General features: G+C 46.1%; 1 protein-coding gene across 2 annotated transcripts in view; it reads left to right on the top strand.

The window, feature by feature from the left end:
* The window catches only part of LOC142310844 (solute carrier family 2, facilitated glucose transporter member 9-like), a 156,494-nt gene that overhangs the window by 48,808 nt on the left and 81,440 nt on the right, over positions 1-26,246 (top strand). For both annotated transcript variants that reach the window (XM_075348589.1, XM_075348590.1), the window contains exons 2-5: positions 4,293-4,391; positions 9,847-10,007; positions 21,229-21,353; positions 24,932-25,077. In XM_075348589.1, the coding sequence (XP_075204704.1) occupies positions 4,293-4,391; positions 9,847-10,007; positions 21,229-21,353; positions 24,932-25,077 (531 nt within the window). The remainder of the gene's footprint in view (positions 1-4,292; positions 4,392-9,846; positions 10,008-21,228; positions 21,354-24,931; positions 25,078-26,246) is intronic.

Here is a 26,246-nt window from a genome sequence, read left to right as displayed (position 1 = left end):
TGTTTACTTTAGCCCTGTCTAGGCTACTCCTCCACTCGTTCCACTTCCCCCTCCAAACTCTATCTGCCTGGTTTCTCCCGCCTCCAGAGCTGTGTCCTCCTCGGTGGGCGTAGCCAACCGCCTGGCCCACCCCCTGGTGTGAATCATCAGCCTCTGGAGGAAGGCAACAAGGATTTTTGGTTAGCTGTGGTGTTCCTAGCTGGGATGTAGGGTGTGGTGGTGTGTGACCTGTGTCCCCTGGCTTGCCCAGGGCGACACAACGCCACCCGTGGTTTGCGGTAAGGTGAGTACCGCCACTGCCGATGGGAGTACCCAGGGGAGATGGAGCAGGGCAGCCAGATGACGATCCCTTCACGGGTAGGGGAGGCCCTGGGACTCTGGATGGTGGAGGTGGTGTAGGGGAACGTGGTGCAGGCCAGGCGGGCCGACTCGGGGGAGAGCAGTGTACTCACTCAGGCCGTATGGATGTTGCTGCGACCATTAAGCAGACTCTGACACAGGAGTAAAACAAAGTCTCTGGGTGCCGCTGCCACTCTGGGGAGCTCATCCAGGAATCTGTCCCAGTTGGTATTGCTGATGGTTCTAGACCTACCTGCACTGTGTTTAGACATTTCTGAGTGACCTCTTGGCCTGAAGCTGTTGGTGTCCCGTTCCCTATAATTAAATAGAGGAGCTGTGCTCTCGATGGCTGACACTTGGGATTTCAGTGGGTCGTATAAGCCTTATCCCTCTCGTTGTGTTGGGGCCTTCGATCTCTGAGCTCTTGGAGAAAGTTCATAAAGAGACTATCCTCTACAGGTTAATTATCAGGTTGCGTGAAGCTACTCCCTGATTTAGGGTCCAGTACCCCGCCGTGCTCGGTACCAGTCCAGTTACTACATTTTCTGCTGCCGACTGTTTTCCAAAACTAAGTCTGGGCACCCTTCTCCAATACCCTGCGACCAGGTCTACGACTCTTCCGGTCCCAGACCACCGTCTGCGACCTAACCAAAGTCTCCCAGGGAGCTACAACTCCCTACAGCTCCTCACTCTCTGAGGGTTACTCTCAGACTGACTATGTCCCTCCCACCAGTCTGTCTGACCCCTAGGAGTGTGGCCCTTTTCCAGCTAGACAACCCACTAGTGTGCCTGACAGGGTGTAGTGTGAGGTGTGGATAAGATTTGAATGTTGATGGAAGCAACACCAATAGTTATGATCCAAGAAGCATGGAGGGTGAGTTCTGCACCATAAGGAAAAGGAGTGCAGTTCCCTGTGATACCCTGATAAGATCAGGGGCGTCACATATGTATGTATGTGTGTATATAGATATAGATATATATAAATGTGTGTGTGTGTGTGTATATATAATAAATATACAGTGGAACCTTGCTTAACGAGTAACCAAGTTAGCGAGTATTTCGCTTAACAAGCAAAGCTTGCTGTAAATTTGTAACTCAGTGTACGAGCAAGCTTTGCCGTACAAGCAAAATACTCACCTACTCACCGCACACACTTCCGGTTACGTACGTCCACCGTGCTCTAACCCGCTCTTCGAGTCCACACAAACACAAACAAACATGCGCGCACACACATATTATGCTCACCTTACCTTTCATCGTCAGCCTCCTGGTTCTTGTAGTTTGCCACTACATGATGTGTATCGGTAACCATCTCAAAGGCAGCGCGCGCTGGCTAATCAGAGGCAAGCGGCTCTGCCTTTCACGTCAGCACTCTGGCAGCGGAAGTTCCTCCCTCGACGTGATGGTTAACGTTACACATCCTGTATCGGCAAACTGCAAGATCCAGGAGGCCGGCGATGGAACGGAAGGTAAGGTGAGCATAATGTGTGTGTGTTTGTGCGTGTGTGGAATGGCACAATAGGGGACCAGGATGGGACATTTAACAAGTTGTGGAAGGAATTGTCTGCATTGCAATGATTTCCTGTGGGAAATCTTGCTTTGCTGAACGAGTAACTTGGTTAACAAGCACAGTCCCAGAACGGATTGTTCTCCACTGTGTATATGTATATGTATGTATGTGTGTGTGTGTGTGTGTGTGTGTGTGTATACATACACATATATATATATAACGTAATGCTGACTGCTGTTGCTTTTCCCCTTTTGGGCCGTCTAGGTTCACCTTTCATTAGGTAGTATGCACATCTATGGGGATATTTTATTTTATACCTATATGCTTGTACTAAATATCAACTTTCATTTGGGCGTCATGATTTGATATATTCTTAGCATATGGTGTGGAACATTACCAGCAGTGTGTATTTATCTGTCTATTTATATAATATTGCTATGACATTTCCATTTATTGTAGTGTGTGTGGGTTTTTTTTGGGACTTCAACTTATGTTTGAGGGTCCCAATGGTTTTTAATTGTTTTTAGTGCAATTTCCCTTAAATAAACCTGTACACCTTTTTCATGCACTGCAGTTGTTTCAAGCGTGTCCTTTCATACATATTCATAGCTCTGGTGCAGTTTAGCACCTTTTTTTTTTTTTTTTTTATTATTTTCATGTTTTTCTCTTTTTGTGGTACACACCACGTCACCAAACAGCACAGTGAGTATCTGTAGCCCTATATACAGGCCCACCAACTGATTACCAGAATGTAGACACCTGTGATGCTAATTAGTGGACATACCTATACATAAAAAAAATTTCTGTGGTTTATAGACGCTATGACGCTGCACGGCCAACCAATCACAGTAATGCCACAACCATGATGACTGCAGCATTACTGTGATTGGTTAAGAAGCCCAGCATGTTTATTGGCAAATTAGGCGCCAAAATGGCTGGGCAGGACATCCAAATATAGTGAGGCGAATACACCATTACTCGCTATATAACATATAGCCTGAATACCGCCCTAGTCTGCGAATAGTAACAATTACACTAGCTCATCGCTATTTGTAACACTAATAAGTCACATAACATCGGGGAGAGAAAATGGTTAATTGGGCACAATTTGGCCATTTTCACTTTGGGGTATACTCACTTTTGTTTCCAGCGGTTTAGACATCATTGGCTGTGTTGAGTTAAGTAGCGTGCGCACCACATTTACACTGTTATACAAGATGTACACTGACTACTTTACATTGCATCAAAGTGTCAGATTTTCAGTGTTGTCCCGTGATTAGATATAATAACATATTTACAAAAATGTGAGGAGTGTACTCACTAGTGATATACTGAACGCTTTTGGTTATAAACTAATCCGTATTCCCTAATTGAGAAAAAAAAAAAAAATTGTTTGAGTGAGCAAATGACTTGATGAAGTTCTAGCACATATAGTGCTGGAACAATGTTGATAAAGGCGAAACCTCCACACAAAAAAGAGTGTCTGGCAAGAGAAATAAGAGAGTTTCTGGACATATTAGAATGGTTTGTGTGCTGTTTTAATTTATCAGAGAAAGGCAGTAAAGGGTACTTTGCACGCTGCGATATCGGTACCGATATCGCTAGCGTGCGTACCCTCCCCCATCGGTTTTGCGACACGGGCAAATCGCTGTCCGTGGCGCACAACATCGCTAACACCCATCACTCGGACTTACCTTCCCTGCGACGTCGCTCTGGCCGGCGAACCGCCTCCTAAGGGGGGCGGTTCGTGTAGCGTCACAGCAACGTCACACGGCAGCCGTCCAATAGCAGAGGAGGGGCGGAGATGAGCGGCCGGAACATCCTGCCCACCTCCTCCCTTCCTCATTGCCGGTGGACAAAGGTAAGGAGATGTTCGTTGTTCCTGCGGTGTCACACATAGCGATGTGTGCTGCCGCAGGAACGACTAACAACCTGCGACCTGCAGCAGCAACGATATTTGGAAAAGGAACGGCGTGTCAATGAGCAACGATTTTTCACGTTTTTGTGCTCTTTGATCGTCGCTCCTTGGTGTCACACGCTGCGATATCGCTAACTGCGCCAGATGTGCGTCACTAACGTCATGACCCCCAACGATATATCGTTAGCGATGTCGCAGCGTGTAAAGCACCCTTAAATCTATGCTTTTATATAGGTTTTTTATGAAAGAACAATGTTGTATGATAGTGCTGTATGAAACTCCCCTATATACATACATGACTGCTATTTCCATGGACATAAGATGCTATTGCATTTATCGGGCCTTTGGGCTAAATAATTATTCATTAGTTATGTGGACCTGTGAAGGGATTTAGATGAGCAGATTTACATCTAATTATGACATTTAAAACCATGCTGCCATTGTTTTTGCTGCATGAGATTGCGCTCCTTTACTTATTTTCCTATCTGTTCTCCCCTTTTATTTATCACTGATGTATTTTTATAGCGCCTGACGTTTCCGTTGCTGGCCGTGTCCCTGCTCTCCTCTTTTGGGTCATCTATGCTTTATGGCTACAACTTGGCAGTGGTGAATTCTCCATCCGAGGTAAGAGCAGACATGAATGTTCTATTTTACCTGAAGCTTCATGCGCGCGCGCGTGCGCGTGTGTGTGTGTGTGTGTGTGTGTATATATATATATATATAGAATATGTACACAGTATGTCACAAATTTGAGGACACGACTAAGTGAAAATGGCCAAATTGTGACCAAGTGTCAATAATTTGTGTGGCCACCCTTATTTTCAAGCATTGCATTAACTCTCTTGGGGATGGCGGTTACTAGAGCTTCACAGGAGCTGCTGGATCCTCTTCCCTCCTCCATGATGATGTGATGCCCTGGACTAGCCAGGTAGTCACAGACATACCAACACACACACCCCCACCCTAGGCAGTTACAGCAGCCAAACACAAAACCCTTGTTGCCTTCCTCCAGAGACTGATGTCCCCATCAGGTGGGGTGGAGCCAGGCGGTTGGCCCCACCCACCTAGGAGTTCACAGGCCTGGAGGCGGGAAAAGTGACAGTTTAGTTTTAGAGGAGGAAGTGAGAGGAGTGAACACTTGGGTGTCTGGGTTGGAGCCCAGACACTAAGATCAAGGTTGGCAGACGGTGGTGGCCGTGGTGGTGGAACTCCGCAGAGCCGTATGGACCGGGGTCGGGCGTCGGCCTGCCGGTACTGGACCGGGGAACGGAGTGAAGCTAAGCACACAGGCAGGGCCATCGGACCCCGACCAGGCTTGGAGCCGCCGTCAATAGTCAAATCCGAATGTGACAGGAACCCCAGGGGTTTCTCAATTACTAAAGTCCCGATTGAAGGCAACCGTCCACCCAGAGAGGATATACAGCCACCGCCACAGGCTAGAGATCCAAAGGCCAGCGCCTGCAGGCAAAACGGGCTCCTACAGCACCTATACGACGGGGAGCGGACTACCGGTGGGCAACCACAGGAGTCAAGAACATTCTCAAAGGTGCTGGGAAAGACAGCCACCATCAGCCGTCCGGGGAGAGCACAACAACAACACTGAAGCCGGCTGCGGGACCCGTCCATCCGGCCGTTTTGGTTTACCAGAGACTCTGTCAGTGATTGTCTGAGTGAGTACACCAGTGCCGTCAGGCACCGCGCCGTGCTGTCCCTGTCCCTGCAACCCTGCACCCCAGCCATCCAGCCTCCCCGTTACACCATCGGGCCCCGGGATCACCAACCCCTGCCCACGGAGGGGACAACATCTCAGCTGCACCCTACCATCTCTCCCGGGATCCCCGTTACCAGCAGCGGTGGTGCCATTATCACCACGACCCGTGGGTGGCGTCACGAACAATCTCCCTAACCAAACCACCATCCCCATTTTCACTCACAGGTGAGGAGCGCTGTTCGAGTCCCCGAGTCCGGTCCACCGCTCGAGCCACCGAGCAGCAGCAGCAGAAGCCCCGGACCCGAGCGTGGCGAGCGCGTCCCCTCCGCTCGCGACAATGACATCACGGAGCTGTTGGATGTTAGAGACCAGGCTCTCCTCCACCTTCTGTTTGAGGAGGCCCCATAGATGCTCAATAGGGTTTCAGCCTGGAGACGCTTGGCCAGTCTAGCACCTTTTACCCTCAGTTTCTTTAGCAAGGCAGGGGTCATCTTGGAAGTTTATTTGGAGTAGTTATCATGTTGGAATTCTGCCCTGTGGCCCAGTTTCTGAATTGAGGGGATCATGCTCCTATTCAGTATGTCACAGCACAATCCATGTCCTTAGTATGCTTGTCTTCAGCAAACCGTATGCGGGCTTTCTTGTACATTATCTTTAAAAGAGTCTTCCTTCTTGGATGACAGCCATGCAGAGCATCTTGATGCCATATGTGGCGTATGGTCTGAGCACTGACAGGTGGACCCACACCCCTGTAGCCTCTGCAGCAATACTGGCAACACTTTGTCTATTTTGAAAAGACGACCTCTGGATATGACGCTGAGCACGTGCACTCATCTTCTTTAGCCGTCCATGGAGAGGTCTGATCTGAGTGGAACCTGTCTTATTAAACCACTGTATGGTCTTGGTCACCGTGCTGACGCTCTGGTTCAGGTTGTTTTCAGTGCTGGAGAGGAGAAGTGGGGGTTAATGCCATGCTGTCACCAAGATGGAGGAAAGAAATTGTTGATGAAAATAAAAATGTTTAATTCCATAAGTCAATGCGTTTCAGGGCTCAAGTCCCGTTCTTCAGGACCAAAAAAGAAGAAAAATCAACATTTATTGATTTTTCTTCATTTTTGGTCCTGAAGAAGGGGATTTGAGAACTGAAACATGTTGACCTATAGAATAAAACATTTTTATTATCAATTAAACATTTTTTGTCCTCCTTCTTGGCGACAGCATGGCATTAACCCCTACTTCTCCTTTCCAGCACTGAAGACTCCTCAACGTGGGGCTGTGGCAGCCATTGTTTTTATGCTTTCTTGATGGTTGTGACCCTCACAACCTTACAAGGTGAGTATAAACTGTTACACACCGCTATTTTAAAATCTGGTAAGATCCTATTGGCGCCCTTTGTCCTCAGCTTTTATAACAGATTCAGGGTGTTGGCAATCTTCTTATAGTCTAGGCCATATTAATATAGAACAACAATTGTTTTTTTCTGATCCTCAGAATATTCTTTGCCATGAGAAGCCATATTGAACAACATGTGACCAGTATGACAGAGTGTGTGAGCGATAATGTTACCAAATGTAACACCCCTGCTCCCAATTTACACCTGACCTTGTAACACTAATGAGTCACATGACACCGGGGAGGGAGAATGTCTAACTGGGCACGATTTGACCATTTTCACTTAGGGGTGTACTCACTTTTGTTGCCAGTGGTTTAGACACTAGTGTGTGCGTGTGTGTGTGTGTGTACATTTTTTACAGATATATATATATATATATATATATATATATATATATATATTGCAGTGTTCACAGATTTTTGGCCCTATTGTGTTTAATAATAAACCTTATTGTTAGAAAAAAAATGGACACTGTCTTCTTAATTATCAGGAGGGAGAGCTTATACTAACTGAGCTCTGCCTTCACTTTGCTTTGCCTGAAGCATGATCTTACTACAGAACAGTGAAGACATCTTACGGGGAATGCTGCTTGCAAATGCGGAGCTTATTCTTGGAAGAAGTGTGACCTCTGATCCATGGAGTCATGTGCTTGCACCTGATTGCACATTTTTTTTGTATCAATCAGGATTTTGGCTGCTTCCTGATCACACGCCTGACATTGCTCACATTGCTCGTCATGTGCTTTACCTAGATCATAGTAGAGCGGGATTGTCTGGCAGATCATTGCTTGTGTTATTTATAGCCTTCAAGGTCTTATTACAGCCTAGTATATTAAATGTTATAATACAGGTGCATCTCAATAAATTAGAATATCATCAAAAAGTTAATTTATTTCAGTAATTCAATATAAAAAGGGAAACGCATATATTATATAGAGTCATTACACACAGAGGGATCTATTCCTATATATTATATAGAGTCATTACACACAGAGGGATCTATTCCTATATATTATATAGTCATTACACACAGAGTGATCTATTCCTATATATTATATAGAGTCATTACACACAGAGGGATCTATTCCTATATATTATATAGAGTCATTACACACAGAGGGATCTATTCCTATATATTATATAGAGTCATTTCACACAGAGGGATCTATTCCTATATATTATATAGAGTCATTACACACAGAGGGATCTATTCCTATATATTATATAGAGTCATTACACACAGAGGGATCTATTACTATATATCATATAGAGTCATTACACACAGGGGGATGTATTCCTATATATTATATAGAGTCATTACACACAGAGGGATCTATTCCTATATATTATATAGAGTCATTACACATAGAGGGATCTATTCCTATACATTATATAGAGTCATTACACACAGAGGGATCTATTCCTATATATTATATAGAGTCATTACATACAGTGGGATCTATTTCAAGTGTTTATGTCTGTTAATGTTGATGATTATGGCTTACAGCCAATGAAAACCCAAAAGTCCTTATCTCAGAAAATTAGAATAATATATAAGACCAACTGAAAAAATGATTTTATACTCAGAAATGTTGGCGCCTACTGAAAAGTCTGTACAGTAAATGCCTCAATACTTGGTCGGGGCTCCTTTTGCATGAATTACTGCATCAATGCGGCGTGGCATGGAGGCGATCAGCCTGTGGCACTGCTGAGGTGTTATGGAAGCACAGGTGACTTTGATAGCAGCCTTCAGCTCATCTGCATTGTTGAGTCTGGTGTCTCTCATCTTCCTCTTGACAATATCCCATATATTCTCTATGGGGTTTAGGTCAGGCGAGTTTGCTGGCCAATCAAGCACAGTGATACTGTTGTTATTAAACCAGGTATTGGTACTTTTGGTAGTGTGCACAGGTACCAAGTCCTGCAGGAAAATGAAGTTTCCATCTCCAAAAGGCTTGTCAGCAGCTGGAAGCATGAAGTGCTCTAAAATCTCCTGGTAGATACCTGCACAGACTTTGGTCTTGATAAAACACAGTGGACCTACACCAGCAGATGACATGGCTCCCCAAACCATCACTGATTGTGGACACTTCACACTAGACCTAAAGCAGCTTGGATTGTGGCCTCTCCACTCTTCCTCCAGACTCTGGGACCTTGATTTCCGAATGAAATGCAAAATTTACTTTCATCTGAAAACAACACATTGGACCACTGAGCAACAGTCCAGTTCTTTTTCTCCTTGGCCCAGGTAAGACGTTTCTGGCATTGTCTATTGGTCATGAGTGGCTTGACACAAGGAATGCGACAGTTGTAGCCCATGTCCTGGATACGTCTGTGTGTGGTGGCTCTTGAAGCACTGACTCCAGCAGCAGTCCACTCCTTGTGAATCTCCCCCAAATTATTGAATGGTATTTTCTTAACAATCCTATCAAGGCTGGGGTTATCCCGGTTGCTTGTGCATCTTTTTTTTACCACACTTTTTCCTTCCACTCAACTTTCCATTAATATACTTGGATACAGCACTCTGTGAACAGCCAGCTTCTTTAGCAATAACCTTTTGTGGCTTACCTTCCTTGTGGAGTGTGTCAGTGACTGCATTCTGGACATCTGTCAAGTCAGTAGTCTTCCAAATGATTGTGTAGTCTACTGAACCAGACTAAGGGACCATTTTAAATGCTTAGGAAGCCTTTGCAGGTGTTTTGTGGTAATTATTCTAATTTTCTGGGGTAATGACTTTTGGGTTTTCATTGGCTGTAAGCCATAATCATAAACATTAACAGAAATAAACACATGAAATACATCACTCTGTGTGTAATGAATCTAATATATGCATTTCCCTTTTTGTATTGAATTACTGAAATAAATTAACTTTTTAATGATATTCTAATTCATTGAGATGCACTTGTACATTTCTGTTATTTGATGATGAATCTGACACTCTCCTACCTTAACATTAGCTTATTCTTTATGTTCCAGCACATTAAAGCTTTTTACAATAACACCTGGTTCCAGAGATATGGAGAGGCTCTTCCGTCAGGACCATTGACCATTTTATATTCCTTGACTGTGTCTATATTCGCACTTGGTGGCATGTTGGGGTCATTGCTTGTTGGTATTCTGGTCTCCAGATTTGGACGGTAAGATTTCCTTCATCTTTCTCTCATGTTTCTTTGTCTTTCTCAGAGAAGTTCTAAAATTTGGTTTATATTCAGCTTAGGCCCATGGCTGATGTATTATTTTTATTTTCCCAATGTTCAGGTCACACAAGTGATAAGCCAGAAGTGCAGTTTTTGGACAGTATTCTCATTGTAAACACATTTGTTAAGCTTTAACAGTGAATTTTTGCAGACCCCACTACCTAATGAGGGAAGGAAGTTTTGGCGGTACCACTTTTTATTAATCTTCACATTGATGGAGCTATGCGAGCGCTTTTTTTTTTGTGTGCTGAGCTGTATTTTATTTCTTTATGCCTTTTACCTTACAGGATGAAAAATGTCTTATCTTCATAGATCAGACTTCTATGGTCATGGAAATACCAAATATATTTAGATATATATTTGTTTCCATGTTCATTTCTTACTTTTATCTATTTATTATTATTATTATTATTATTATTATTATTATTATTATTATTATTATTATATTGTTTTTTTATTTTTTTATTATTATTATTTTACTTATATTTTATTTTTTATTTATTATGTTAGACCTTTTAATTTATGTATTTATTTTATTTTTTTTTTTTTAGCCCTTATTGATTGCTTTTACTTCTGGGCTTCTTTTGAAGTGCCAAAATAATAATTAATAATTAATTAATAATTAATAATAATAATTAATAATAATAATAATAATTTTATTCATTTATATAGCGCTATTAATTCCATAGCACTTTACATACATTGGCAACACTGTCCCCATTGGGGCTCACAATCTAGAGTCCCTATCTGTATGTCTTTGGATTGTGGGAGGAAACCGGAGTACCCGGAGGAAACCCACGCAAACACGGGGAGAACATACAAACTCCTTGCAGATGGTGTCCTTGGTGGGATTTGAACCCAGGACCCCAGCGCTGCAAGACTGCAGTGCTAGCCACTGAGCCACCGTGCCGCCCTTGGTTTAATGGTGGTTTATGGACTTTGAACAGTCCCCTTTTCTTTGGCACCCCTCAATCCCCTTATGGGGGTGAGGGGTATGCCCCACTGGATCATGCCACTCAAATGCCTTTGTAAACCTCTGAGAGCAGCAGTTAAGTGGTTAAAAAAACAGCGATTAGAGCTTGCTGCTGCTTGAGACAGGTGCTGGCTGTATAACACAGCAGGCACTCACCCCATGATGTAATAGCATATTGTTGAGAAAGAAGGGTTTAAAGGGTGTCCCTCTGCTGAAACCATCAGCAATCTGGTGACATTTGTGGGGAAAACTAGCAGTAGGTGCTTTTCATTTTCCCTGCAGTGCCTCCGCAGGAGAAATTGAGTATTACACTGTGTCTATTCAAATCAATGGATTGTGTGTGTAACCCAGGGCAGGTCATCCAGAGTGAGGGATGCTCTTTGTAACCAGTCTCCTCAAGTAATGAGAGGATCCTTAGAAGAAAATGCTCCATATTAACTCAGAAATACCCAATAAAGGATACAAAACATGAAAAAATCTGTTTAACCCATATGATATTTGCAGTGTTCCCTTTGTTACAATTTCTACTGTATTTGTATATGTTGGCTTTTCTCTGTTCACAAAAGGGTTAACGAAATGGTGAAAAAAAGCCCCTTCTTTATCTCCATAGGATTTATCAGTGGTTTGTGATTTCCTGCACAGGACTGATTACATATAACCAATTAATATCCATGGGATAGCGAAGTTCTTCAGAATGCATAGTGCTGCGCTGTATATGATGGGAACATATTGTGACTACCGGAGCAGAATATAGCTTACTTCGAGCCTCATCCGCGGCTGCCTGCTATCTTCCATTCCAGATTAACCACTTTCTCACACTATTAACCCAGGCCTCTTCATTTACATAATGGTTTCTGTTAATGGCAAGAGGTTGCACTGGTAGATAATAACAGTTTATACTGCTTTATCAGCTGGCGTTCTATGTGGTTTATAATCAGATTATTGTCAGGTGTCATTTTTCCCCCTATGTAAAGTAATAACATAATTTTAAACCATTACCATTCATAAAACGTATAAGTAGAGTAGAGGTCAGATTAAATGGCAGCAGATAGAGATTGTACAGATGTGTGCGGATATACAGTATCTATGCGTGCTTTTAGTTTAATATGGAGATTTTTTCTTTTTGTGCTATTTCAAGAATTCTACAGAAAGAGAATGGTGCCATTAGCTGTGGCATTATGGAAATCGCCTCTCCTAGTAGCATTGTTTATTTTTGTTATTTGTTATCCATTGTTTATATAGCACCATACAGTCAGGGCCAGAAATATTTGGACAGTGACACAAGTTTTGTTATTTTAGCTGTTTACAAAAACATGTTCAGAAATACAATTATATATATATAATATGGGCTGAAAGTGCACACTCCCAGCTGCAATATGAGAGTTTTCACATCCAAATCGGAGAAAGGGTTTAGGAATCATAGCTCTGTAATGCATAGCCTCCTCTTTTTCAAGGGACCAAAAGTAATTGGACAAGGGACTCTAGGGGCTGCAATTAACTCTGAAGGCATCTCCCTCGTTAACCTGTAATCAATGAAGTAGTTAAAAGGTCTGGGGTTGATTACAGGTGTGTGGTTTTGCATTTGGAAGCTGTTGCTGTGACCAGACAACAGGCGGTCTAAGGAACTCTCAATTGAGGTGAAGCAGAACATCCTGAGGCTGAAAAAAAAGAAAAAATCCATCAGAGAGATAGCAGACATGCTTGGAGTAGCAAAATCAACAGTCGGGTACATTCTGAGAAAAAAGGAATTGACTGGTGAGCTTGGGAACTCAAAAAGGCCTGGGCGTCCACGGATGACAACAGTGGTGGATGATCGCCGCATACTTTCTTTGGTGAAGAAGAACCCGTTCACAACATCAACTGAAGTCCAGAACACTCTCAGTGAAGTAGGTGTATCTGTCTCTAAGTCAACAGTAAAGAGAAGACTCCATGAAAGTAAATACAAAGGGTTCACATCTAGATGCAAACCATTCATCAATTCCAAAAATAGACAGGCCAGAGTTAAATTTGCTGAAAAACACCTCATGAAGCCAGCTCAGTTCTGGAAAAGTATTCTATGGACAGATGAGACAAAGATCAACCTGTACCAGAATGATGGGAAGAAAAAAGTTTGGAGAAGAAAGGGAACGGCACATGATCCAAGGCACACCACATCCTCTGTAAAAGATGGTGGAGGCAACGTGATGGCATGGGCATGCATGGCTTTCAATGGCACTGGGTCACTTGTGTTTATTGATGACATAACAGCAGACAAGAGTAGCCGGATGAATTCTGAAGTGTACCGGGATATACTTTCAGCCCAGATTCAGCCAAATGCCGCAAAGTTGATCGGACGGCGCTTCATAGTACAGATGGACAATGACCCCAAGCATACAGCCAAAGCTACCCAGGAGTTCATGAGTGCAAAAAAGTGGAACATTCTGCAATGGCCAAGTCAATCACCAGATCTTAACCCAATTGAGCATGCATTTCACTTGCTCAAATCCAGACTTAAGACGGAAAGACCCACAAACAAGCAAGACCTGAAGGCTGCGGCTGTAAAGGCCTGGCAAAGCATTAAGAAGGAGGAAACCCAGCGTTTGGTGATGTCCATGGGTTCCAGATTTAAGGCAGTGATTGCCTCCAAAGGATTCGCAACAAAATATTGAAAATAAAAATATTTTGTTTGGGTTTGGTTTATTTGTCCAATTACTTTTGACCTCCTAAAATGTGGAGTGTTTGTAAAGAAATGTGTTCAATTCCTACAATTTCTATCAGATATTTTTGTTCAAACCTTCAAATTAAACGTTACAATCTGCACTTGAATTCTGTTGTAGAGGTTTCATTTCAAATCCAATGTGGTGGCATGCAGAGCCCAACTCGCGAAAATTGTGTCACTGTCGAAATATTTCTGGACCTAACTGTATCTATATTCCCTATCAGAATGTCTTTGGAAAGTTGGAGGAAACCGGAGTACCCGGAGGAAACCCACTCAAACACGGGGAGAACATACAAACTCCTGCAGATGTTGTCCTTGGTGGGATTTGAACCCAGGCCCCAGCTCTGAAAAGAAACAGGACTAACTCCTGAGCCAACGTACAGTGCTAACCACTGAGCCACCATGCGAGGCTAACCATTGAGCCACAGTGCAGGGCTTACCGCGACGTCGCTAGGCAGCTAAGTCTGTGTGACGGGTCCTAATGATATTGTGCGCCACGGGCAGCGATTTGCCCGTGACGCACAACCGATGTCGCTGCGTGTAAAGTCCCCTTAACGCCTATACTAAATGAATTTGCTTCATTTAATAGGCAATAACTTGCAACTATGGGGCTACTTAATTTTACAGACTTCATTTAGCCCTTTTGTCCAAATCCTTAAGAACCCTTCAACTGTATGGTACAGAACTGAAATTAGTCTTAAAGGTTATATATTCTTCATTTCCAGGTGTCCAGATTTTATAATTATATTACAATATTGTTTTACTTTTTATATAATATAAACTTTGCGCCTCATAATGATTATGTAATCCATTCCTTAAAAAAACAAAAACATATTAATAATAAAGATTATAGACAAAAACCCTTTTTCTTTGGTCTGCCAAATATACATATTCAGTTAACAGATAAGGATACGGAGTGTGGGTAGTAATCTGAAAAGCCATTTTTTATACCCAAAAACAGGAAAGATGTGTGGTAAATTTCTAATGCATGTGACTATCATATATTTTTCCTTATGTGTCGTGGTTTTGTGTCAGTTACACATTATAAACCTCCTCTCACGATTTCTATACAAAAAAGAAAGTTTTACGGTATATAACCGGTCACATGAGTCCTATATAGTAAGGAGGTTATATAAACAGCATGTTTTCTTAAAATTCATGTAAGAATTTTTCTAATTTTATACACAATTTTACTAATTTGTCAATTTTTTGTTAATATTTTATATTTATTTAATAACTGTCGGCAAAAATTATGTACTGTTTTAGAAAAAAAATGCTCCAAAATAATATTAAGACAGGTTAGACAGATTACTGTAAATTGGGAGATTCTTCTGCTGATCTTTAGCTCAAAAAAGTAAAAAAAATTGTACTATGTTTAGACAGCCCAAGGCCATATCAATGCTGCAGTGTTTTGGTCAGTGTGTGTAGATGAAGAGGGGAGGGCCCAAGGTTGGCCTCCGACGTGGTCATGGGCGATGGGCTCCCTCTGCTTAGGCTCGGCCGCTCCATCTCCTTGGCCCGTGCCCTGCTCCCTTCCACAGAGCATGGGGGAAGGTATGGTTGGTGGCAGGGGTCCTGATGGTGTGCGTGGATTTTGTGTGTGCAAACCATACCTCTGTTACAGCCCTCGTTCGAACCTGGAGTTTCCCGACGAAGATTAATGGACACAAATGCATTGTTCTCATTCAGCAGTCTTTTACTAATAGCTAAGTGTCGCGGGCGGAGGAGGGGACGCCGCGCTCTCCCCACTGCTCGGGTCCGGCTGCCGCGGCTGCTGCGGCCTGCTGCTGCTCGGTGGCTCGAGCGATGGGCCGGATCCCGGGGACTCTGGCGGCGCTCCTCGCCCGTGAGTCAAAACGGGGTTTGTTGGGTGTGGGAATTGTCTATTGTCCGTGAAGCCACCCACGGTTGTGGTGATTTGTAGACACCACCGCTGCTCTGTATGGGGATCCCGGGAGTGATGGTATGGGGCAGCTGGATGTTAGTCCTCCCCTCCGTGGGTAGGGGGTTGGTTGTCCCGGGGCCCAGTGATGAGGTGGGTGATGCAGGGCTTGGTGGGGTGCAGGGACGCGGGGGCAGCTCTGTGCCTTGCGGCACTGTGGTACTCACTCAGCCTGAGACGATGACACAGTTCTCGGTAAAACACACGGCTGGAAAGACGGTTCCCACGGACGGCTGCACTTGCTTTCCCCAGTAGGTGACGGTGACGGTCCCTTTTTCCTGCACGTAAGATGATGATGGTTGCGATGGGTTCCCACCGGTAACCCGCTCCCCGGCTTGGATATGGGCCGGAGGAGCCCTACTTTGCCCGCAGGCGCTGGCCCTGAGAAACTGGTGCCCTGGCGCTGGCGGTGTCTCTCTGTAACGGTTGGACTGTTGCCTTCAATCGGGACTTGGTTGTTGGGAGACAGTCGCCCCCTTCACTGACAGATTTGGCAAATTATGGCGACTCCTAGCCTTGCCGGGATCCGAAAGGCCCCTGCCCTGGTGCTGACTGTTCTTCGTATACTGCTCCAGACCGCCGGGTCACCACCCGTCCGCGGTCCTTCCAGCAACCTCCGAGCAGTCCCCCTGCAGACTATCACCGCCGTCTGCTGACCTTCCTGTCACAGTCCGGGGCACACACCCGGACCAGCTTCAGGCTTTCTTAACTGTCACTTTTTACTCCTTCTCTCAAGCTCCTCTACCACCTCCTTCTCCTTCACTCCCCTAACTGATCTGCCTGGTTTTCCCGCCTCCAGAGCTGTGAACTCCTCGGTGGGCGGAACCAACCGCTTGGCCCACCCCCCTGGTGTGAACACCAGCTCCTGGAGGAAGGCAACAAGGATTTTTGGGTTAGCTTTGGTGTTCCTAACTGGGGTGTAGGGTGTGGTGGTGTTTTGACCTGTGACCCCTGGCTTGCCCAGGGCGTCACATTCCCCCTTAGCAAAATGCAGACCGTCCGCGGGCTGCCCGTCCAACACCGGTTTTATTTTCTGAAAATATATAAAAAGGTAAACGGTAACATATTTACATCTTATGACATCATCCCACATTGGGAGGCACATTTCTTAAACGTTGCAAACGGTTTACGGTTATGGTTTCCGCTCTCCCACCCAAGCAACCTGGCCCTGATGCTGCCCCTAAAACCCAGGCAGCACCCCTTGACCCAAGTCCAGCACAAGTTACCCGAGCGGGATCTGTCCTTCCCCTCCAGAGGGTAGCCACCGGTCCCGGTGGTGGCTGGGCCCCAGCCGGCTCTACTGCGGGCCCTCCCTCCAACCTGCCTCTCCGGAGGCGGCACTGCAGAAACGGTAACGGTAAACAACTTATTTACAAGCCACTAACGTTTGTGGTTGCCCTGCAAGTTCACGGGCTTGTCCATGGAAAGTCCTTCATGCAACTTTTTAAACAGTCCCCTCGGGGACAACAGTGCCGGCAACGGCCGGTTCCCAATCACGGTTGAATCAGGTGAACTTCACGGTTTCATTTACTTATCATCATTTTTAAACTTTCAAACAAAAACTCAGTGGTGGTCCCAACGGGGACTGGACAACGGTGCTCCGCTGCTCTTACTCCTGGTTTCCGGCTTCATCCGAGGGAGGGGGTGCAGAACTCACTCGGCTCTCCTGGCTGCCCCTCAGTTTTGCATCTAGGGCAAACCACCCCCTCTCTCCACAGTGCTGAGTATACTGTACAATGTCACCCGGCATCAGGTTACGGCCGGGATGCTCCTCAGGCAGGTGGGCATTCACATCCCGCCGGGCTACAAACACTTCGGCCTCCAGCCCCGGCGGACATCAAACCGCCTCACCTGCCCTTCGTACAGCGGGCCCCGGACACGGAATGTGGCCTGGCGGAGATTCTCCTTCTCTCTAATTGCTAGGGCCACCAGCTCGGCCTTCTTCCTCTCTCTATCACCGATCTCCAGGCCCAGCGGTACCGGCTCTCTGTCCCAATACGGCGCTGCTGCGAGCTCCGGCGCACGGGTCGGGCCCCGCGGGACATTCTGGACGCTGCCCACTGTCAGGGATCTGGGCGGCGGGTCCCGCGGTGTCTTGGCCTTGGGCGCCGCCTTGCAGCGACAACCCGGCGCTACCTCAGCCGAGGTGTGGGGGATGGGCACAGGGGCTTTCCGCAGCTGGGCCTCCGGCTCGGAACGGTTCATCAGTTCCGGCTCGGGGACTTCCTCTGGAGACACCTCCGGTGCGGTTTTCGGAGCCTTCCAGGGCAACACCTCCGGTCGACTACGGGCTCCGGCTGCAGGTCGGCCCGCTTGGGCGGGCATGCTGGGTACTGCTACCGGTTGCGGTGGTAGCGGGCCTAGTGGCGGGGTCACGGCCTCCGAGACGGGGGGAGAGGGCTTGGACCGGGTCCCGCAGCCGCGATGACCGGCCCTTCAAGGGCATCGGGGCGTGGGTCACTCGCCCTCCCTTCCTCCGCTTCCTCCTCGCGTCTCCGCACGGCTGCTATAACGTCCGCCATGTCGGTCTCCCACTCCTCCATGAGGAGCTGCATCCTGACCTGCAGCCGTTGGTAGAGCTACGCGGTCCGGATCTCCACCCACGCCGCGGTTCCAGGCGCGGGGGCTACGGTGTTGCGGGACGGCATCCACATGCTGCTGGCGGCTTTTCCCAGGAACAAGATGTCTGCAGAGTCCTGGCGTCCCTGCTTTTATAGATGCGCTCACATGCAGCCAGCCGCCATCGCGTCGCCCTTAGCTTCTCTTTAGCCACTCCTCTATCGGGGCGGGGTTTTGGCCTTCGCGCCTCTGCTACTCGAGAAGACGCTCGAGCGGGGATTTTTCGGGCCAAAGATGGCGGCTTCTGAAATTTTCCGGCCGGACACCTCCGGCGGTAACAAGGCGCACCTCTACCAGACGGCAGAGCGGTAAGATCCTGTTCGTGACGCCAAGTTGTCGCGGGCGGAGGAGGGGACGCCGCGCTCTCCCCACTGCTCGGGTCCGGCTGCCGCGGCTGCTGGGGCCTGCTGCTGCTCGGTGGCTCGAGCGATGGGCCGGATCCCGGGGACTCTGGCGGCGCTCCTCGCCCGTGAGTGAAAAGGGGGTTTGTTGGGTGTGGGAATTGTCTATTGTCCGTGACGCCACCCACGGTTGTGGTGATTTGTAGACACCACCGCTGCTCTGTATGGGGATCCCGGGAGTGATGGTATGGGGCAGCTGGATGTTAGTCCTCCCCTCCGTGGGTAGGGGGTTGGTTGTCCCGGGGCCCAGTGATGAGGTGGGTGATGCAGGGCTTGGTGGGGTGCAGGGACGCGGGGGCAGCTCTGTGCCTTGCGGCACTGTGGTACTCACTCAGCCTGAGACGATGACACAGTTCTCGGTAAAACACACGGCTGGAAAGACGGTTCCCACAGATGGCTGCACTTGCTTTCCCCAGTAGGTGACGGTGACGGTCCCTTTTTCCTGCACCTAAGATGATGATGGTTGCGATGGGTTCCCACCGGTAACCCGCTCCCCGGCTTGGATATGGGCCGGAGGAGCCCTACTTTGCCCGCAGGCGCTGGCCCTGAGAAACTGGTGCACTGGCGGTGGCGGTGTCTCTCTGTAACGGTTGGACTGTTGCCTTCAATCGGGACTTGGTTGTTGGGAGACAGTCGTCCCCTTCACTGACGGATTTGGCAAATTATAGCGACTCTTAGCCTTGCCGGGATCCGAAAGGCCCCTGCCCTGGTGCTGACTGTTCTTCGTATACTGCTCCAGACCGCCGGGTCACCACCCGTCCGCGGTCCTTCCAGCAACCTCTGAGCAGTCCCCCTGCAGACTATCACCGCCGTCTGCTGACCTTGCTGTCACAGTCCGGGGCACACACCCGGACTAGCTTCAGGCTTTCTTAACTGTCACTTTTTACTCCTTCTCTCAAGCTCCTCTACTACCTCCTTCTCCTTCACTCCCCTAACTGATCTGCCTGGTTTTCCCGCCTCCAGAGCTGTGAACTCCTCGGTGGGCAGAGCCAACCGCCTGGCCCACCCCCCTGGTGTGAACACCAGCTCCTGGAGGAAGGCAACAAGGATTTTTGGGTTAGCTTTGGTGTTCCTAACTGGGGTGTAGGGTGTGGTGGTGTTTTGACCTGTGACCCCTGGCTTGCCCAGGGCGTCACATAAGCACAGCACTTCATCACTGTGAGCACAACACTTGAACATTGTGGGTATGGAATATTTGACTTCAAAGCACACCTCTACTGCAGACTGCTCCATAGTTCCTGGTGTTGCTGCTGTTATTCCACTGTCCTCTCCCTCACTGTCTGACACCACGGTTCCATTCAGTAAAGTCAGAGTCCCGCATGGTCATAGTCACCTTCGACCCTTGGGGTCCCGTTTCTACTAATGGTTTTTGACCTCTGTTAGACAATGCTCATCTACTGGGTTTCTCCATACTGACCTGTTTGCCCAAGTCTATGTCAGTCCTCGGCTATAGGACTAGCACTGCTGGAAACCTTTTTCAACCCGAGTTGACCGGGTTGAGGTATGGCACTTACTATGGTGGGATAGGGATACTCTGCTGTCCTATCCTGCACTTGAATCCCTAATACTGGTTTTGGGCCTTGCCACAACCACACCATCTCTGGGCCTACGGTATTTAGCTGGTGTGCACACAACTTGTTTGAACTTCACTCTTAACGACTCTCTTCCTATCTGCCTTATATTTTCCCTCTGCATCAATATCTGATATCTAATTCCTCCCATTATTCATAACTATGCAGCAGTATCTAAAACTGGCCATTAGATGGCCACATACATAAAATTAGCATTAAAGGGAAGGTCTCGCTTTTTTTATTTTTGTATTAAAAATAATGATTATGAAATCAAGTATTTTTAATACAAAATTAAATTCACTGTTTATTTAATTTTTATTTCATTCTAGTTTTACTCAAGCACTGGGGGCTGCCATCTTGGATTTACTGTCTGTAACGACAGTTACTCACCTCCTTTATGGCAGCGCGCAGAGCATTCACTCTGATTGTCGGGCTCTGACCCTATACTTAATACAGGACAGCATCTGCTGTGAAATGGACTCGGCACATGGGCTGTCCAGATCACAGCAGAGGGAGGAGATCAGCGCCATCTTTGTGGAGCTCACAGCGTATGCTGTGTGCTCCACTTTCCCCCTGTCACCCGCCAGGATGAATGGGGTGAGTAGCGGCGCCGGGCAACTGTGATTGCTGCCGAACACCAACCTCCCCCCCACACTCAGCTGCGCACCCCCCCTGCATTCTGCCGGTCACCCTGCCGCCGCGCACCCTCCCCCACTCCGCTCACACTCACTAACTATTAATTACTAACTTTTAATGTATACTTGGATAACAGAAAAATCTCTAGATATTGACTGGTGGGTCTGTTTCAGTAGATGGCAGGAGATGTACAAGCTCTTATAAGTATGAGCACAATCTTCTACTGTCCACCCTGGCTAAGTATAAGATAAACATTTTTTTACAGGACCAGGACTATATTTTATTTTCTCATTGTCTAAAAATTTCTTTAATATTCTATAGAAAAGGAACCGTGATAAAAAGCTCTCCTCTGGTTTTCATTGCTGGTGCCTTGATGGGATTCAGTCGTACACTAGGGTCCCCTGAAATGGTGATTTTAGGAAGGTTCATCACTGGTATTCACTCAGGTAATCTTGGAGAAGGATCTGTCTAGCATAGTGACAAAGCAATTGAACAATTACTAAAAATTTTAATTTTAAGCTTTATCTCATAACTATATTGCACAATATATAAAAAAGTGAGTACACCCCTCACATTTTTGTAAATATTTCATTATATCTTCTCATGGGACAACACTGTGAAGATACAACACTTTGATACAATGTAATCAGTGTATAGCTTGTAAATTGGTGTGCCCTCTAACACCACACACAGCCATTAATGTCTAAACTAATGGCAACAAAACAGAGTTCACCTCTGAGTGAAAATGCATAAATTGTGAACAATTAGCAATTTTTCCACCCACCCGTCATGTCACGTCATGTGTTACAAGGTCTCAGGTGTGAATGAGGAGTCAGTGCTCAGGCCATATGTCATAAACTACATCACGTGGGTCTGCATGACTTTCATCCCAGAAGAAAGCCTCTTCTAAAGATGGTGTACAAGAAATCCTGCAAACAGTTTGCTAAAGACTAGCAGAGTAAGGACATGGATTACTGTAACCATGTCCTGTGCTCTGATGTGACCAAAATAAACTTATTTGGTTTAGATGGTGTCAAGTGTGTGTGTGGCGGCAACCAAGTGAGGAGTACAAAGACGTGTGTCTTGCCTACAGTCAAGCATGGTGGTGGGAGTGCCATGGTTTGGGGCTGCACAAGTGCTGCCAGCTGTGGGAAGCTACAGCTCATCGAGGGAACCATGAATGGCATGTATTGTGACATACTGAAGAAGAGCATGATCCCCTCCTTTCGAAAACGGGGCCTCAGGTCAGTATTCCTATGTAACGACCCCAAACACTCCTCTAAGATGATCACTGCCTTGCTAAAGAAACTGAGAGTAAAGGTGCTGGACTGGCCAAGCATATTTCAGACCTAAACCCTCTTGAGCATCTGTGGGAACTCCTCAAACCGAAGTTGGAGGAGCAAAAGGTCTCTAGCTTTCACCAATTCCGTGATGTCCTCATGGAGGAGGGAAGAGGATCCAGTGGCTCCTGTAAAGCTCTAGTGACCTCCATCCCCAAGAGAGTTGAGGCCATGCTTGAAAATAATGGTGGCTACACAAAATATTGACACTTTGCGCACAATTTGGTCATTATCACTTAGGGGTGTACTCACTTTTGTTGCCAGTGATTTTGACATTTATTGGCTGTGTTGAGATAAGCCCGCTTTACACACTACAATATGTCTTACTATGTGTCGGCGGGGTCACGTCGTAAGCGACGCACATCCGGCATCGTAAGGTACATTGTAGCATGTAACAGCTACGTGCGATTGCGATTGAATGGTAAAACAATCATCGCACGCACGTCGTCCATTCCTCATAAATTGAACGTCAGGTTGTTCATCGTACCCGGGGTAGCACACATCGCAGTGTGTGACACCCCGGGAACGATGAACAGATCTTACCTGCGTCCTGCGGCTCCCGGCCAGTAATCCGGAAGGAAGTAGGTGGGCGGGATGTTTACGTCCCGCTCATCTCCGCCCCTCCGCTTCTATTGGCCGGCTGCCGCGTGATGTCGATGTGGCGCCGAACGTCCCTCCCATTCCAGGAAGTAGACATTCGCCGCCCACATCAAGGTTGTATGGACGGGTAAGTACGTGTGACGGGGGTTAATTGTTTGTGCGGCACCTTCAACAAAATTGAACGTGCCGCACATACGATATTGTATGCTTAATCGTAACGTGTAAAGCAGGCTTTATTTAGAGGGCACATCAAATTTGCACTGTTATACGAGCTGTACACTGACTACTTTACATTGTTTCAAAGTGTCAGATCTTTAGTGTTGTCCCATGAAAAGATATAATAAAATATTTACAAAAATGTGAAGGGTGTACTCACTAGTGATATACTGTATTTAAGGATCGTTTTTCTTAGATTTTTTTTATCTGAGGGCAGCAAAAATAGATGGGACATACTGAGCTTCAGAATGTATAGAATGTATAATTCTATGATTTTGATCAGAATTTTTCTGTAAATTGTTTAAGGCTAAGACCCCACTTTGCTTTTTACCTGCTTTGTCAACTGCAGCGTTTAATGCCAAAATGGATGTGTTCTGCTTTTCAAGCTTAGTCTATGGGAATTTGGGTTTCTAAACCCCACTATGCAGTTCAAACTGCAGCCTTTTTGTGGCAGAAATGTGGGCAAAAACTCTGCTTTGCAGTTCTAAACGCAAATGGCAAAAACAATTGACATGACTTGGACAGAATGTATGCACCCACCCCACGCCCCCACACATGGAAAATCCTTGGAAGTCTTGCTTCTCAAATCCATACATAAAGCCAGGTGGTACTGCTTCTTCCATTCACACCTAGACAATGCCTGAGAGCCCTGCTTCACCCCACTCACACCTAGGCAAATGCGTGGGACTCCTGCTTCCCTTTGCCCACAGCTCGGCAATGCCTGGGAGTCCTACTTTTCATGCATGCACCTAGACAATGCCTTCGAATCCTTCTTCCCTAGACCACTTAGGCAATGCCTTGCAGTCATGCTTCCCTGGACCACAATGAAACAATCGCTGGGAGAACTGCTTCCCTCGCCCACACCTAGACCATGCCTGGGGATCCTTTCCCCACTCACACTTAGGCAATGCCTGGCTGTCATGCTTCCTTTGACCACACCAAGATAATGTCTGGGAGTCCTGCTTCTAGACAATCCTGGAAGTTCTGCTTCCCCGCCCGCACCCAGACAATGCCTTGGAGGCTTGCTTCCACTGCCCAAAGGTAGACTGTGCCTGGGAGTCCTGCTCCACTCAACCACATCTAGGCAATGCCTGGTAGTCTTGCTTTCTTCGCCCACACCTAGACATTGCCTGGTAGTCCTGCTTTCTTCGCCCATACCTAGACATTGCCTGGTAGTCCTGCTTTCTTCGCCCACACCTAGACATTGCCTGGTAGTCCTGCTTTCTTCGCCCAGACCTGGACATTGCCTGGTAGTCCTGCTTTCTTCGCCCATACCTAGACATTGCCTGGTAGTCCTGCTTTCTTTGCCCACACCTAGACATTGCCTGGTAGTCCTACTTTTTTTGCCCAGACCTAGACATTGCCTGGTAGTCCTGCTTTCTTCACCCATACCTAGACATTGCCTGGTAGTCCTGCTTTTTTCACCCACACCTAGACATTGCATGGTAGCCCTGCTTTCTTCACCCATACCTAGACATTGCCTGGTAGTCCTGCTTTCTTCACCCATACCTAGACATTGCCTGGTAGTCCTGCTTTTTTCACCCACACCGAGACATTGCATGGTAGCCCTGATTTCCTTGCCCACACCTAGACATTGCCTGTGAGTCCTGCTTTTCCATGTTCATACATTATTTTTTTTTATTTTTTATTTTTTTACGCCATGGCTGTTGGCTTTACATTTTTTTGTAGGGAATCTAACAGTTGTGTATTACGGGAAATATGTTCATATGGCCCCCAGCTGTAGTTATTCAAAAAGGTCTGTCAAGCTTTTTCTTTATTTGCCTGGTCTGTGTTATAAATAATAGAAAACCCTCTTTAATTAATACATTAATTTTTATAATTTATGTGATATATGAATTTTGTTTCAGGTATTTCTCTCAGTGTGGTTCCCATGTACTTGGGAGAGATCTCACCAAAGAATTTACGAGGCTTCTTGGGCCTAATGCCAAGTCTTTTCATTTGCCTTGGAGTGTTTATGGCACAGGTGCTCGGCCTTCCAGAGCTACTGGGTCGGGTCAGTATTGTATGCATGGTGACAATTATGCAGAAAAAAAAAATAATTTAAAAACATTTTTATATATTTGTTGCGTTTCGTTTTGTGATGGAACTTCTTTTTTGAAATTAAAAAAAACCCACAATGAATCTCACTCTACTGCCATAGACTAGATATAAATAAATATAGCACTCTTAAAGGGAATCTGTTAGCAGGTTTTTGCTATTTAAAGTGACGGCAGCATGATGTAGGGACAAAGGCTCTGGTTCTAGCGATGTGTAACTAAGTTTACTGGGTGCAGAGGTTTTGACAGAATCACAGTTTTCTCTGCTGTGGATCTAGCAGAGCTTGGACTACTGCTCTGTGTATAACCCCACCCACACCACTGATTTGCAGATTTGTGTGTACAATGTATATTGACAGAAAGCTGCTAATCACTAGTGTGTTCACGATTGAACCAGGAGGTAGGAAACATCTGGCATTCTCAGTGTGTGAAGGGTCAGGAGGCCCCATATGCCAATCTAACTTCCTTTCATCTAATGTGTTAGGAGGGCTTAAAGGGATTTTATAGTTTCAGAAAACTTCTATCCCCTGTGCTGTAGTTTGTTTTAAAAAAAAATAAAATAATAATAATGTTGCTTTACTCACCTTCCCCAGATCCATTTCTTGGTTTCCATTGCTGTTTCTGATAAATGTTAATGTCTGCAGTACTGACGTTGCATTGACAGCGCTGCAGGGAATAACAAAGCTTGGCTTCTGTGGGCAAATCGGGCTCGGGCATCACGGCTTCTGTCCTTGCTCTGATCAATTCTGCCTCTGTATGATTTTGGGTGATCAATTTTTGCCCATCACCCCAGATCCTTGGGTGTAAAGCTTACATGACATGTACCCGGATTCTTTATGCAGAAAGTATATGATGGAATGAAATATAAATATATAATATATATATCAGTACAGACCAAAAGTATGGACACAACTTCTCATTCAAAGAGTTTTCTTTATTTTCATGACTCTGAAAATTGTAGATTCACATTGAAGGCATCAAAACTGAGTTAACACATGTGGAATGAAATACTTAACAAAAAAGTGTGAAACACCTGAAAATATGTCTTATATTCTAGGTTCTTCAAAGTAGCCACCTTTTGCTTTCATTACTGCTTTGCACACTCTTGGCATTCTCTTGATGAGCT

The sequence above is a fragment of the Anomaloglossus baeobatrachus genome, chromosome 5, assembly GCF_048569485.1.
Source record: "Anomaloglossus baeobatrachus isolate aAnoBae1 chromosome 5, aAnoBae1.hap1, whole genome shotgun sequence".
In the NCBI taxonomy this organism is placed as follows: domain Eukaryota; kingdom Metazoa; phylum Chordata; class Amphibia; order Anura; family Aromobatidae; genus Anomaloglossus; species Anomaloglossus baeobatrachus.
This window is presented reverse-complemented; position numbering and strand designations above follow the sequence as displayed.